At 40.6% G+C, this 16298-nt stretch overlaps 1 protein-coding gene and 3 non-coding genes across 4 annotated transcripts in view; 1 reads left to right on the top strand and 3 right to left on the bottom strand.

The window, feature by feature from the left end:
- The window catches only part of LOC141134737 (transcription factor HES-7-like), a 55990-nt gene extending 48417 nt beyond the window's left edge, over positions 1-7573 (top strand). The window contains exon 4 of the mRNA XM_073624173.1: positions 6227-7573. Coding sequence (XP_073480274.1) covers positions 6227-6615 — 389 coding nt within the window. The 3' untranslated portion in view covers positions 6616-7573. The remainder of the gene's footprint in view (positions 1-6226) is intronic.
- Positions 7574-11592: 4019 nt separating this feature from the next.
- TRNAR-UCU (transfer RNA arginine (anticodon UCU)) lies at positions 11593-11677 on the bottom strand. The gene is given in 2 exon segments: positions 11593-11628; positions 11641-11677. It is a non-coding gene; the product is annotated as a tRNA-Arg (tRNA).
- A 1734-nt stretch (positions 11678-13411) lies between these two features.
- Positions 13412-13496, bottom strand: TRNAR-UCU (transfer RNA arginine (anticodon UCU)). The gene is given in 2 exon segments: positions 13412-13447; positions 13460-13496. It is a non-coding gene; the product is annotated as a tRNA-Arg (tRNA).
- A 2318-nt stretch (positions 13497-15814) lies between these two features.
- TRNAR-UCU (transfer RNA arginine (anticodon UCU)) lies at positions 15815-15899 on the bottom strand. Its single transcript is given in 2 exon segments — positions 15815-15850; positions 15863-15899. It is a non-coding gene; the product is annotated as a tRNA-Arg (tRNA).
- Between the last annotated feature and the right edge of the window lie 399 nt (positions 15900-16298).

Genomic DNA, 16298 nt, shown 5'->3' with positions numbered 1-16298 from the left:
CTTACTGATCCTGTCACTGTTAAGTTGTCACCAACCACAGGATCACCCATGTGACATGGACCTTACAATCAGGAGCACCGGTAGACTAGTCATGAAAAAAAATCATTGACAGTAGATTGTAAGCTTTCTTGGGCACCATAATAACTCCTGTTGCTTATAGTATTAGTGTATTAAAATATATCATGGTATGTCCTCGTTTTGAACAGTGGCGCAATCATGTTAACAATAATAATAGTACCAATACTACCAGCACCAATAGTAAAAGTAGTAGCACAATTGTTAGTAGTAGTAGTATCTGTTTGACAGGTTGAACTGCTAATAGTTGTATTGGCAAAATAAGTAGTATTACTATTAAATTTGAAAGGTTGCGTGATCAAGGCCAGGGTCAATCAAAAGTATGTATGGCACCAACATCCCTTGTATATAGACAAGAAGCAAAATTTGGGAGGTGTGGGACTTTAAAGGTGCTTTTCACTATAAATACATATAACACAATAGATGTGTTTAAAAGTAAATAATTTTAATACATAGATATAACATTAATAAAAACCACTATATACAATACATCCACATCCAGCTGAAAGGAGGGACACATTAAGAGCTGTTAAACTGTCGTTTCCCACGCTAATGTTCTACATGTTTCGCCATACGGCTTCTTCAGGAAAAACATGGAATCTCATCTACTAAATGAATAAACATACATATCAACTAAACATAAATCCAAAAAAAAGAAATTATACATAAGAGAAAGTAAGGCAATACTAATATATATATATATACATACATACATGAATACATCCGCATATATGGCAAGCGTCCCCACATAATGGTTCCTACCTCAATGCGTTTGAGGGTTTGGAGCCATATTATGGCCAAGACATGAGGGAGGAGTAAGGTCCAGTGGCCCAGTACATCCAGCCGAACAAGGACGATCGCCCAAATGAGCCAGTTCACCCGCAGGAAGGGGTATGTATTGATGAAGTGTACACAACTAAAGGGGTGTAACCTGTAAATCAATTAAGGTATAGCATGTCTGTATCAGTTAATGTTACTATATAGACTCAGTTGGAACAACTTATAATTCAAACAAATGATGCTTACTTAACAACTTCCTTCAAATAGGAGACTGGAAGCCTAAGGTATTTCAGACGGCATTGGTTGCCTGATCCAACACTGGCCAAATCTAAGGCCCTATAAAGGGAACAAATCCAACAAATAAATGTCCCTCTGGCCAAGCTGCGCCTTCAGCGTAGGATGCATGATTTATTGAACATCTTAAATTTGGTTCTAGTTATACCTGCCTCCGTGTTATAGGCAGTCCATGGGTCCTAGGACACCAAAGGAAGGTTGGGGCATACGTTCATCCAAGGGTGTTAACAACTGGACCTACAAATGTGAAGGGAGGCCATTAAATTTGGTCAAGTTCGCTGCAATGGCAATGCACTAAAATAACAGTGCTTTGATCCAAGGCCACCTGTATAAGCAGACCTACCTATTGCCGTCATGCGTGATGTGTGGCTCCCAGGGACTCCAGCAAAATGTCTTCCGCCACGTGGGTCCTTTTACACCCCTCCCCATTGCGTCAGACGTGATGTGAATGTCATGCCGTCATGACGCAAAGTGGTTATGTCTATGTAATAAAATGATTTACTTTTTAAACATCTATTGTGTTATATGTATTTATAGTGAAAAGCACCTTTAAACTTCCACACCTCCCAAATTTTGTTTCTAGCATTACTATTAAATGAATAGTATGACTACTAGTAGTCATACTAGTAGAAGCAATCATGCAGTTACTAGTGATAGTAGTATTAGATAGTAGTATTAGATTGACTTGTAATATTAGTAGTTGTAGTAGCAATAGAAGTATTATTACTATTAATACTATATTCAAGCCTTTCTCAACCTTTTTAACATGAAGGAACTCTTAAAATAACTTTCCGGTCTCAGGGAACCCCTGGTATTGATTGCTCTGTCTACAACTCAAAGTACATTAGCGTGATGGTCACTGGAAAGAATGCTCCTTACCCCTGTGGCCGGTGGGAAAAATACTTTCTTTACAGATAGCTAAAAAGATAAATGTTGTCAGTAGTTACTTACCTAAGAGACAGAAACAGGTTAGTGCTCAAGGAACCCCTAACAAAGGTAAAGGCTGCTATAAACATTAATTAGTATTGCAACATCACCTGCCGTGGCCCTGTACGAAGTAAGGATAACAATAACAGCAGTAGCAATTAATAATATTACTCACTTGCATAGTGCCATTATAGTTTCCAATGGCACTTTATAATGTGATACAAAAAAAGAAGATTATATAGATTCATAGTAAAATTCAAACACAATAGGAAAGATTTCTGGTGTGCTGAGCTTACAATCTAGTCCAGACTTTCTCAAATTGGGGTTCCTACAGAGGTTGCTACAGGTTCCTTGAGTAATTAACAATTTCTGCCTCTCAGATAAATAACCACTGACCCCACTGATTGTTTAGCTATTTGTGAGAGGGGGTATTCTTCCCAATGACCACATATTTTTCCACTAACCCCCAATGTAAGGGACATTCTTCCAACTGGCCACCAATGTAAGGGACATTCTTCCCACTGACCCCCAACATAAGAAACTATTATTCCTATTGACCCCCAATGTAAGGAACATTCTTCCAACTGGCCACCAATGTAAGGGACATTCTTCCCACTGACCCCCAACATAAACTATTATTCCTATTGACCCCCAGTGTAAGGAACATTCTTCCAACTGGCCACCAATGTAAGGGACATTATGCCCACTGACCATCGATGTAAGGAGCATCCTTCCAAATGATTAAAAAATGTAAGGGACATTCTTCCCACTGACCCCCAATGTAAGAAACATTATTCCTATTGACCCCCCAATGTAAAGAACATTCTTCCAACTGGCCATCAACGTAAGGAACATTATGCCCACTGACCATCAATGTAAGGAGCATCCTTCCAAATGATTACAAATGTAAGGAGCATTCTTCCCACTGACCACTAATGTAAGGAGGATTCTTCTCACAGACCATCATCATATCATTGTACTGTGAGCTCAAGGGTGCACTGTGTACAGAGTGCAGTGTTAAGGCGTGTGCTACATACAGAGTTTAGGGGTTTGCTATGCCCAAACAAAATTGACGTCCTTTTTTACCACAAATAGAGCTTTCTTTTTGGTGGCATTTGATTACCTCTGTGGTTTTTATTTTTTGCGCTATAAACAAACAAAGAGCGACAATTTTGAAAAAAAAAAAAAACATTTTTTTTTTTTACTTTTTGCTATAATAGATAGCCAAAAAAAAATATTAAAAAAACAAATGTATTCATCAGTTTAGCCTGATATATATTCTTCTACATATTTTTAGTAAAAAAAAATCCCAATAGGCGTATATCGATTGGTTTGCGCAAAAGTTATCACGTCTACAATCTATGGGATAGATTGAGGGACTTTTATTTATTTTTTATTGTTTTTACTAGTAATGGCAGTGATCTGCGATTTTTAGTGGGACTGTGACATTGCAGCGGACAAATCTGACCCCAAATGACACTTTTTGGGGACCAGTGACATTATTACATTGCTCTGTGCTATAAAAATGCACTGATCAATGTACAAATGACACTGGCAGGGAAGGGATTAACACTAGGGCGCGATCAAGGGGTTAACTGTGTTCCCTGGGTGTGTTCTAACTGTAGGGGGGATGGGCAGCCAGGGACATGACAGAGATCACTCTTCCCGATGACTGGGAACAGTAGATCTCTGTCATGTCTCCTGTCAGAACGGGGATTTGCCTTGTTTACAAAGGCAGATCCCTGTTCTGCCTCTGTGCTAGGGGATCGCGGGTCGCCGGCGGACATCGAGTCCGCTCAACCTGCTGGCACACTCAAGCGGCGTGCAGCAGGCGCGAGCAAGCTCCGCCAGCGGAGCGTGCCCGCCTGCAACTGCGAACCGACGTACAGCTATTCCAATTTTGGCAGGAGAGCCAACCTGCCGCGGCATAATGACGGCGGCTGGTCAGCAAGCAGTTAAAATGTATCTAAGGCTGTCCATACATTATACAATTTTCTTACAACTTGCTGCACAATTCCCTTTAGATTTACCTTCAATTATGTAGTGTAAGGGCCTGCCTAATTGGATACAACAAAGTGTTCAGTTTTGACCTCATATTATATGGTTTATATGGTAAATTTAATGGAAAATTGTACAAGAAGATTAAACATTATTTTTAGGGGTTTTTTTGGAACAGAAAAGGGTAAAAAAAAATAGTGTCTTTTTTGCTTTTAGCTACCTATTGGGCATATCTCTTCGCTGCCTTTGTGGTTTTGAGACAGGAAGTGAAGTTTTTCTTTCTAAAGTGAGGGGAAATCCCCTGTTAGACAGCTGTCTCTTGAACAGATGTCTCCATTGAAAGATTTCCCCTTACCTCTTGTTCAGATGACAATTGTAAAACTTTGAATTTTCAACCACTTTCTGTCTTACAGTTTTGACAATCGTCAGCAGGACAAATAACGTGAATCTCTCTAGCGGGGAAACAGATGGGGGGGGGACTTGACAGGTGTTTTAACCTTTCCCAACTCAACAGTGCTCGGGCAAGGTCCTTTAGCATCCAAAGCAAAAAAGCCAACATGTGCTCATTCCCTCATCCATTTTTTTCAGTTTCCAGCATATTTCCCTACCTGCTTCCTTCCCTGCCACCAAAACTTGTTGTATAGATGCCTAAATTTACCTATTTTTTTGCATTTTCTTGTATTTGCATCAGGGGTCAGCCTGGTAGTTTGCGGTCAGGGACTGGGCTTCCTGACCTGAGCTTAGGTTCCTTTCCAGGTTCATTCCACAGGGCCTAAAGAAGGGGTTCTATCAGCAAAGAAAAAGGCTTAAATTTTTAGACATGTTCCATGTACAGGTATAAAAGAGAAATATGAACCATATATATAAACAAGTGTAGCACTAAAAGTGATACAAAAGTGAAAAAAATGAAAAAAAATATATAGAAATGATGAAAAGGATTATCACAAAATAACTTTAAATGTCTAGTGAATGTCCATGTTGAATAAATCAAAGTCCATCATGATGTAAACCGTTAAAGTCACCACGTGAATACACAGCTATGTTAGTGACAATACTGTCCCAAAACTGGATGAAGGCGTACCAGAGATATTGGACCCACAATAAGTATGTACTATATAGGTCAGGTAAACTTTTATCATTGATTGATAGAGACACAAAAACAATTATGCAATCTTGGAAGCCTTCAAGAAGATCTGATGTGTGTAGACATAAGAATGTGCAAATACCACCACCCGAGTGAATGGAGGCTTACCAGAAAGTTGGGACCCACAAAGTGTATGCTGTATGGGTCAAACAGGCTTAGATTGCCCACTGGCAATGGAGGGGGAGCCCCGAAGATGAACTGAAGGTGGAGTCCTAAAGGTTCGTTCCCAGGGGTATCTTCTCCATATAGAAGTATAAACGTCCTCGGACACAACCCACATAGAATGAAGAAGGGGCCATATAGTGTAATTCCGTATAAACATAACATTTATTTAAAGAGAAACACTTACATCTCAAAGGTATAAAAAGCGATTGTGAGTTAAAATGGCGGCAGTGGAGTCCTCTCGACGCGTTTTTTTTTTTATAAAAGAGAAATATGAAAACTACTAGAAAGGATTGAAAAAGGTGCAATGTGCAGTTATGATGTACAAATCGCAGAAACACAAACCAATCAAATTCCGACTTTTCCAGAGGAGTGTGCTTAAACTAAAACCTTGTTGGGTGCTATGAGTAACTGACATTTGCACTGCTAGTATTTTTAGAAGGCCGATTACAGCCCAAAACCCTTCTTCCATTTCTCTACATTGATTTTCCCATGCCAATATAGTAGACAAAGAAGAGTAATGTTTGCAGATCTTTTTTTGGACTTCCTTTGCATTTGATCACTGTCCATGGGCTTTGGAAATTTCCCATTAGGATCCAACACCTTATTGAGAATAAGACCAAGGTGATCCTGAAGTTGTCCTAACCAAGTCATTGGATACAATGTATAATTTATTATTCCCCCAAATTGCCAATTTCTGCTATTTAGATTAATTTAGTGTATGCTATAAAAAAATGTGCATTATCTTGCACATACCCATGCTACTTGAGATTTGTTCCACTCAGACAAAATAGCTTTTATCTCAAACACACTTTACTCTTCTAACTGTCTGCCTTTCTCTCTCAGATCCTCACCGATGGGTGAAACCTGCTGAAAAGTTTTATCTTTCTGGGTTCCGAGACTGCTTGGACCGCACAGAAGACTTCATCCAGGACATAAGCCCAATAGCCAAGGCCCGTTTTTTCGATGAGCTGCAGACGCACCTTCAGGACAGGTTGCATTTCCCAAATCAGCTCAACCTTTGCAGCCAAATTGGCAAGCGGGACAATGACTTGTCTTCTGAAGGGAATGTCTCCCCCGCTTCCACCATAGAAGTAAGCCTCTGCTCGCCTCCCCTCAGTGGGTCTGAAAGTGTAAGCCCCCCGAGATGGATGCACTCAAGTTCCCCAAACCCTGGTGCTTACCAAATGGAACATAACCATACTTCAACCTATGTTTGGAGACCTTGGCCCTAAAGTTAAATGGACAAGTACAATGGACTCCTAAAACCTGTTTGTAGACTTTCTAATCAAATCTCCATGGTTGTTAGTGTCCCAAGTGGAATCTCTCAACCACAGCTGGAAAGTCTCAGACTTCTCAGACTCAAGTCTCAGACTCCATGCTGCAAAGGGGTCGTATTTTTGGATACTCAAAACAAGTTATGATTATATTCTCTTTTTTTAAAGGGGGGGTATCAAAAAATGAGTTCACCTGCAGCAACAAGGAGAGCTATTCTATACACCGACCATACATTTTGGTATTCAGCATCTCTGTATGGTTGTCAGGTCAAACAGGTCATAAGTATAATATATTTATATGATTCAAAAACATTAAGGCACGCCCCCTAAAAAGTTTCTAGATGTGTGTCCACACAAATACGTATAAATTGTTTTTTGAGTGCATAACTGGTAAACTCTGAAGAAGTATTCCCAACTGCAGGCAACCAGTATGGAGCATCGTATTATCCTACAAAATGTTTAATGCATTAGGGCTGGAGAATTCTGGGGTAAAACAAAAGAGTCCGTTTTGGAGTCCATGAGATACAAGATGCTTGGGTATGAAAGCAAAGTGAAGGTTTGAGGATGGCAACCCTTTTGTGTCCTGAAATCATTATTAAGTAGGCTTCCTATGGGTAAACTGGAACAGTAATGGGACAAATGAGACTAGAACGAGGGACAAAATCAGCAGCTCCTGGTGCCTCCCGACAGGGTCATTGTATCAGCAGATATAACAACTGCTTCTTTAACTGTACTGTCCTATCATACAACTTTATAATTATATAAATCACAGGGCATGTATACAGACATGAGTTTGTATATGTATCTCTATACAGTATCTGTATGTCCTTCCTATATGTTATGCATATGTATTTCAAATCTCGCACATTTGTTTGATTGTATCACCATAATGTTTTTTGCTGTTATACAGCATTTTGAGTGTATTTCCTTTTATTTCTTTAATAAATGTTTAAAAATATTGCAAAAGTCTCAAGTATAAATTTCAGAATTCCTTATTAACTGCTCAGTCATGACAGCACTGTAAGCTGGATTTCCCCACCAACAGCAGAATGCCGTTTCTGATCTTGTCTCTATTAGTTAAAGTAGATCCATGTCCATCACAATCCATTTATTAACCACCTAACCTCTGGAAGATTTACCCCCCCCCCCCTTCCTGACCTGGCCATTTCTTGTGGTACGGCACTTTAAGTGACAATTGCCCGATCATACGACGCTGTACCCAAATTAAATCTATATCCTTTTTTCCCCCATAAATAGAGATTTCTTTTGGTGGTATTTGATCACCTCTGTGGTTTTTATTTTTTGCGCTATAAATAAAAAGACCAACAATTTTGAAAAAAAAAAAACAATATTTTTTACTTTCTGCTATAAAACAAATCCAATAAAAAAATGAAAAAATTTCATTTCTTCATCAATTTAAGCCAATGTCTATTCTACGACACACACTATATTGTCAAAAGTATTGGAACACCTGCCTTTACACTCACATGAACTTTAATGGCATCCCAGTCTTATTCCGTAGGGTTCAATATTCAGTTGGCCCACCCTTTGCAGCTATAAAAGCTTCAACTCTTCTGGGAAGGCTGTCCACAATGTTTAGGAGGGTGTCTATGGGAATGTTTGATCATTCTTCCAGAAGCGCATTTGTGAGGTCAGGCACTGATGTTGGACGAGAAGGCCTGGCTCGCAGTCTCCACTCTAATTCATCTCAAAGGTGTTCTTTCGGGTTGATAGGAGTGCCAGACCAGAAGTGTTGGATCACATACATGTACGTGATCCAGTGTAGCAGGGCCGCTCTGCTTCAGTAAATCTGCGGTAGGTGGTCCGCAAGCGGTTAAGTAATGTACAGAGTGCAGGGTCCTGGATTAACTACTTAAGCTCTCTGGGTGTACTAGATATGCTGGTGAATAGGATCAAGGTATGTGGATTCATGGATGAAGATAAGGGAATCGATCAGCTATAACACTACAAGCTGTAACTACATTATATGTGCCCATCATTACAAGGTAAGCCAAGCAAACGACATAGGGATTATAACTACACCTTTACATAGTTAAAACAACAACAACAACAAAATGTAAAGTGTACAACGCTTTTAAACATGGCTATCAGTATTTTCAGTTAGAAAGAAAGAGTCTAAAAGTAAACAGTTTCCACTGTGCTTTACCCTTAGATAACCCACAGTGCTCCATGTATCTAGTGTGGCATGAGTGCAGCTTGTATTAAATGTTTATTTGCAAAACAAAGATTTTATGTAAATCCTAGAATCTAGACAAATCAATATGAAACATCAGTAATATAACATTTATAATACACAGCATATTTTGACAAATGCTTAGGATATTATAGCTATAGTAGCATTATTGGAATTAATAGCAATTTATATTAAAGCCACAGCAACAATCCAGAAACTTCCAAGATCACCAAAGCAACTAGAAGAATAAACAGCAGGTTTCAATTGTGAAGGACCACATGTGAAAAAGGTGCCTCTTAACAGCAAAATAATTGTTAAAGTCTGATAAATTATAGTATCAAGTAAACTATAGAAAGAGAGAATCTGAAAGTAAACAGTTTCTGCTGTGCTTTGTCTTTAGATAATCCATAGTGCTCTGTGTATCCAGTGTCATGAGGGCACGTTGTAGGGTGTATGTGGTGTATACTGCCGACTATGCCAAGTTGTGGGCGGGGCCACTCGCCCTGCACATGGGCGTACCTTTCACTCTGCACCCTCTCGTCAATGCCTGGTATCATGTGAGGATCAAACATTAAGGCAGTTACCCAACTTAGAGATGAGCCGTGTCCCTGTGTGCAGTAATAAAAGTACAGAGTTCCTCTGAAAAGTTGTATAGATGTAGGGGTGGGTGGCGCTGGAGAGGATCACTCTTCAGGTGACGGGCAGCGCCACCCACCCCTACACCTATACAACTTTTTAATATGAGAGCTTCAACTGAAGCCCCCCAGGGGAGGCAGCAGCCTAGCCTACACCTAAGCGCGGAATACAATAATTTTATATATTCCTCTGAAAAGTACCGTCCCGTGCCAGTACACACTTTCATTTGATGTATGTTGGATTTAGGAGGGACACCGCTGAGCCCGCGCCCTTTCCACCGCTGAACCTTATGCAGATGCGTTTTAACGCAATGGGTGGTTTGTGGTCCTAGAGCAGTGTTTCTCAACTCCGGTTGTGGTAATTACTAAGGCAGTGAAACTGATCAAATCACCTGTGCAAAATAACGGAAAACCTGAAAACATGACCTGTTGGGGCGCCTTGAGGATTGGAGTTGAGAAACACTGTCCTAGAGGCTTCTCAACAGCAACTGTGGAGTCTCGCTGGACCCCCAGAGGAGTTTGTTGATGTTTAGAATGGATGAGAGCAACACACCAGCTTGTACAGACATTTTAAAAGATTTTTTTTTTGTAACAGCCAGCGTGTTTCGGGGGCTCAGCACTCCCCTTCATCAGGGCTAAAAACAGGATGGTGTGGCACTCCCATTCTTTCAAAAGTTCAACAATCTCACTCCCAGTGACAGAATGGGGTCCCGCCATGAACTTAGCATGGACCTCATGCATGCACTTGTTAACTCCTTTACTCTCCTACCATGCGACAAGGCTATGGGACTCTGTAATGCGGGTTCAGTCCCAGTTGCTTTGGGAAACCAACCACTAGGGAGGGAGCCAGATTACCAACCCTCTCACTATCAGGGGACCCGCCACCAACACCAGATAACACACTTTACAACTGTCAGCAATGTACCTTGCACTAGCTGGTTACCCATAGCAACTGCATTACTCCTCCTGCTTGTCTTGCTGAGTAGACCTTTCGTAGTGGCTTTGCTTCATAAGTCATATGTGCTTTACCGACCCTAGTTCTTTCATACACAAGGAACCATCATGCACACCTTTAAATAACTTCATACTAGACTTGGCAAGACAAGCAGGAGGAGTAATGCAGTAATCTCTACTTGAATGCTCAGGAATATCTTCACAAGGTAGTAGTCCATGCTTGGTGATCTCCGGGCTCCCAGTGCGTCCAATGGAATGCAATCTGAGCAGGCCTCCTCTGCAGTAGTCATAACATTTCTTCATGAGCAGGCTGAAGTAGACTCCGGAACCTGTCTTTCCCCCTTATTTATATTGCAGGGTGGAGAGGCTGGTTCCAAAAATCCCAGGAACAGCAATTTACAGCATTACCCCATTCCCCAGCCTGGGCCAGCCACTACCTAACTAATATACTATAGCAACCTGCCTACAATCTTGCATTAAATGTTTATTGGACAAGCAAATATATGAAATAAATATGAGATAATAAATATAAAACAACAAATTGATTGACAATGGCTTGATTTATTAAATCAAATAACAGGAAGGTTTCAGTTGTGAAGGATCACATGTGAAAAAAGGTGACTCTTGACAGCAAAATAATTGTTAATGTCATATAAAGTATAGTATTAGCTTATCTATAGAAAGAGAGAGTCTGAAAGTAAATAGTTTCTGCTTTGCTTTGTCTTTAGATAATCCATGTGGGCACCTTATAATAAATGTTTATTTGAAAAGCAAAGATTTTATATAAATTATAGGTAAATTAATATGAAACTGCCAAATTGATCTCATACGATCTGTGGCTTGATTTAATAGTATACCGATAAGCTAAGATTTTCTAAGTTTGCAAGAGATGCATAGCAGCATAGAAAATTAATAGAAGCCTGGGAAATGAATTTATATTCAAATAAGTCAACCCCATATCCATTTAATTACCAGCATACATATTTATTTCTGTACAACGAAATGTGATCAAGAAACGAGTGTTACAACCTCTTTGCATACAGGAACTTTCTATTACAAGGAGTTGTTGGTGTTTTACACATGACCCAGTGTACTATTAGGACTTGTACACAAATCTCCTCCTTTGTACTATGCTAATTGTACAGCAAAAAGCGACTCTGGTGGGACTCGAACCCACAACCTTTGAATCACTTCACCAGCTAGAAGTCCAATGCGCTATCCATTGCGCCACAGAGCCTGTAGGGGCAAGATGGAGACCACATGCTAAAGTACGTAATGTCTCATCCTGTCTGGGATTACACTATCACAAATATCATGGGTACCCAACTTTGGCCGCCTTGATTGACCAGTACGGTATGACGTCACTCCCACGCATGTCATCTAGGCACTGTGCTGGAATCTAAACTGAGCTGAACACATGCAGCTCGGAGTACATTCTACAGATAACTGTGGACAGATAGGTAAGTTCATTTATAATGGTAGACAAGACAAATAGAGAGGGTGAATCTCCCTAAAACGGGCACAGACAGCAATAAAAACCTGACAGGTGCTCTAATCCCTCTCATCTCTATCCAAACCCCCCCGCCCGCAGACCCCCACAACCACCGGGCAAGGGTTCTGGGGATGAGGCCCTTCTCCCCATCAACATGGAAACAAGGTGCTTTGGGGGGCTACCCCAAAGCACCCTCCCAATGTTGAGGGCATGTGGCCTGGTACGGTTCAGGAGGGGGGGTGCTCTCTCGTACCCCCTCTTTTCCTGCGGCCTTCCAGGTTGCATGCTCGGACAAGGGTCTGGTGTGGATTTTTAGGGGGGACCCCCACACCATTTTTTAAAAATTTTGGCACAGGGTTCCCCTTAAAATTCAGGTCTGGTATGGATTTTGAGGGGGACCCCCACGCCATTTCTTTTTAAATTTTGGCGCGGGGTTCCCCTTAATATCCATACCAGACCTGAAGGGCCTGGTATGGAATTTGGGGGGACCCCCATGTATTTTTTTTTTTAATTTTTGGTTCGTGGTTCCCCTGTGAGGGAATCTCATGCCGTTTTTTTCAATTACTTTTATGTGTATTGCCGGGACCAACAATTCATTATAGCCGCGAGTAGTTTTAAATTACTTTTTTTCTTTAGAAATGTAATTTTGCTCTCAGACTGTTCTAAACATGAGAAACATGCACCACTTTACAGGTATACTATAGACACCCCCCAGGTATGAAATTGAAAGGAATATTACACTTTTATTGTTTTACTTTAAGCATTATTAAAATCACTGCTCCTGAAAAAAGGCCATTTTTAAAACTTTTTTTTTTGCATTGATCCATGTCCCCTGGGGCAGGACCCGGGTCCCCAAGCACTTTTTATGACAATAACTTGCATATTAACCTTTAAAATTAGCACTTTTAAATTCTCCCATAGACTTTTAAAGGGTGTTCCGCGGCTTTCGAATTTGCCGCGAACACCCCAAATTGTTCGCTATTCGGCGAACAGGCAAACAGCCAAAGTTCGAGCCGAACTCATCTTTGTCCCGAACATAAAGCCCATTCCTAGTAGCCAGTGTCATGGGGGGCACCTAATATTAAATGTTTATTTGAAAAACAAATATTTCATATAAATAATAAATATGATTTCAAAATTGAACAACAATGATCTCATATGACCTATAGATTGATTTACTAATATACCAGTAACCTAAGATGTAGGCTGCAAGGAGAAGCACAAAAGCAGAGAACATTGAGAGGAGCCTGGGAAATGAATTTCTATTCATATTAATGATAAAATCAAGTAACAACATACAAGTTTACTTCTATACAACTTGATCTGCAAATTAGCTTCACAACCTCTTTACATGAAGGAAGTTTCTATTACAAGCAGGTGCTAGTGGTTGACACATAACCACATGTACTACTAGGATCTGTTATAAATCTCCTCCTTTGTACTCAGTTACTAATAGATTGACGGTACTGGAGCAAAACTCGACTCTGGTGGGACTCGAACCCACAACCTTTGAATCACTCCACCAGCTAGAAGTCCAATGCGCTATCCATTGCGCCACAGAGCCTGTGAGTACTACACTTGATTGTATGCTGATATGCAGTTCTCAGCATAACTGAGTACACCCCAACAGATTTGCCAGGAAACTTTTATTTTCCTTTTGAAATCAACATCTTCTAAGGAACACTACACTACAAAATACTCCCACAAATGCGGGCCATTGATTGCAACTAAGGATGAGCTCCGGCGTGTTCGCACACCCCACGTACAGAGCCCGCCAGGAAGTCGGCACTGCGCTAATCACAGGCAGTGAGACATTTCCCGATCTTTGCAGCCGCGCATCGGGGACAATGTCTCACTGCCTGTGATTAGCGCAGTGCCGACTTCCTGGCGGGCTCTGTACGTGGGGTGTGCGAACACGCCGGAGCTCGTCCTTAATTGCAACCAAGTTAATTTGTTAATTTGCGCACACACACAAAAATAATATTTTTCCTAACAAATGCATTCAAGACCATGTTGCAAAAATGAATACACCCCAATGAAAGTCTTAGGAGCAAAGCTAAATTTTAGACAACAAAATCCTAATTAACAAGAATTCAACTACAGGTGAGTCTAATTATTCATTAAACAGGTGTCCAGCAGACAGCAGATTATAAAAGGGTGTTACTTAACAAAGAAACCCCCTTCCCATTCCATGTTGTCAGTAAGGGCACCACATGGGACAAGAGGAATGTCACAAGGCCTGAGAAAGAAAACAATTTATTTACACAAGAAAGGTGAAGGGTACAAGAAGATCAGCAAAGCTTTACTTATCAAACATAAAACTGGAGCAAACGTGATACAAAAATGTAACAAAGATGGAACTGCAACCATCTCACAGAGACGTCCAGGCCATCCATGGAAGTTAACACCTCGTCAAGAGTGTCTTCTGATGAGAAGGGTTGAAGAAAATCACCATGCACGTTCACTGCAGTTAGCTAAAGAAGAAGAAAGCCAAACTGGGGTGATTGTTTCCCGAGACACAGTACGGCGTACACTGCGGAGGAATGGAATGCATGGGTCTCATCCACGAAGGAAGCCTCTCCTAAAGCTCATGCACTCCACCATTAATAAAAAAAAAAAAAAATTAATAATAAAAATGCCATAAATCGATCCCCTATTTTGTAGACGCTATAACTTTTGTGCAAACCAATCAATATACGCTTATTGCGATTTTTTTTTTTTTTTTTTTACCAAAAATATGTAGAAGAATACATATCGGCCTAAACTGAGAAAGAAATGTGTTTTTTTTATATATTTTTGGGGGATATTTATTATAGAAAAAAGTAAAATATATTGCTTTTTTTTTCAAAATTGTTGCTCTCTTTTTGTTTATAGCGCAAAAGATAAAAACCGATCAAATACCACCAAAAGAAAGATCTATTTGTGGGGAAAAAAAGGACGTCAATTTTGTTTGGGTGCAACGTCGCCACGACCGCGCAATTGTCAGTTAAAGCGACGCAGTGCCGAATCACAAAAAATGCTCTGGTCAGGAAGGGGGTAAAATCTTTCAGGGCTAAAGTGGTTAAAGAGTCAAAAAAAAAAAAAAAATAAATAAAAGTCAGCAGCTACAAATACTGCAGCTGCTGACTTTTAATTGGACACTTACCTGTCCCAGGGTCCAGCGATGTGGGGGATCGAAGCCCCGCTCGTCTCCCCCTCCGTTCAGCGGCGCCGGCATTGCAACTGTGGCCGCCGGGCTGTGATTGGCCCATCAGTCACCTGGGACCTGTAATGGGTCCCAGATGATTGACAGGAGGGAGGGAGCAGAGATGAGCCCTTCCTGTGCCGAGGGGAAGTGATGTCACCAGCCCAGGCACTGGAAAAGGCAGACTACGAGGGACCCCCTAGCAACAGGCATTTAGAGGTAAGTTAAAAAATAAAAATATCCAAATTTTTTTTGTATTTTTTTTTAGGATTTTTCATGTTTTTTTTTTTTTTTTTGGTGAAACACTACTTTAAACACCAAAAGTAGATCAGTGGGGAAGGATCCATAGACATGAGATTGTCCCAAAAACTGGAAAATTAGGCAGTAAAGACCTCCTATGATCTATGGATTGATTTGTTAATATACTGATGAGCTAAGATGATGTATGCAAGGAGAAGCAGAACAGCAGCCTGGGGAATGAAGTTCTATCCTAATATATCAGCCCATATAAATTATAAAAAAAAAAAACACATTACCTTCTATACAACACCATGGGATCTACAATCTCACTTTTACAACCTCTTTACACAGAGGAAGTTTCTATTACAAGCAGTTTACACATAACCACATGTACTCCTAGGACCTCCCCCCTCCTCTGTACTCAGCTACTTGTAGATTGACAATCCTGGAGCAAAACTCGACTCTGGTGGGACTCGAACCCACAACCTTTGAATCGCTTCACCAGCTAGAAGTCCAATGCGCTATCCATTGCGCCACAGAGCCTGTGAGGATAAAGAAGCACCACGTGCTAGTGTACATAATCTCCCAGCCTGTCTGACCTCTCACCATGCTACTTTGTTATTACTTTGTTCTTTTTTCTTCATTACCAACATGTTGCACTTGTCTTGTATATCATCAGAAGTTCCTGCACTCAGTGTTCCCTTTACATCCCCTTAGCTTATCTTACTTCAGTCTACATAGGGGGGAGGTGTGGGGTGTGATGAATGGAAGATGAATGATGAAATGGTTAAGTATGAAAGTATGTAAGAAGTGCAGTCAGCTATAGAAGGGTTATAAAGAGACTCACACTGTGATATAGAGGAGAATGGGGAATATACAGGGGTACGCTGTGATATAGAGGAGAATGGGGAATATACAGGGGTACACTGTGATAGGAGGTAT

Source organism: Aquarana catesbeiana, linkage group LG03, assembly GCF_042186555.1.
Source record: "Aquarana catesbeiana isolate 2022-GZ linkage group LG03, ASM4218655v1, whole genome shotgun sequence".
In the NCBI taxonomy this organism is placed as follows: Eukaryota; Metazoa; Chordata; class Amphibia; order Anura; family Ranidae; genus Aquarana; species Aquarana catesbeiana.
Note: the sequence above shows the minus strand (reverse complement) of the source record. Positions and strands in the feature narration are given on the sequence as shown.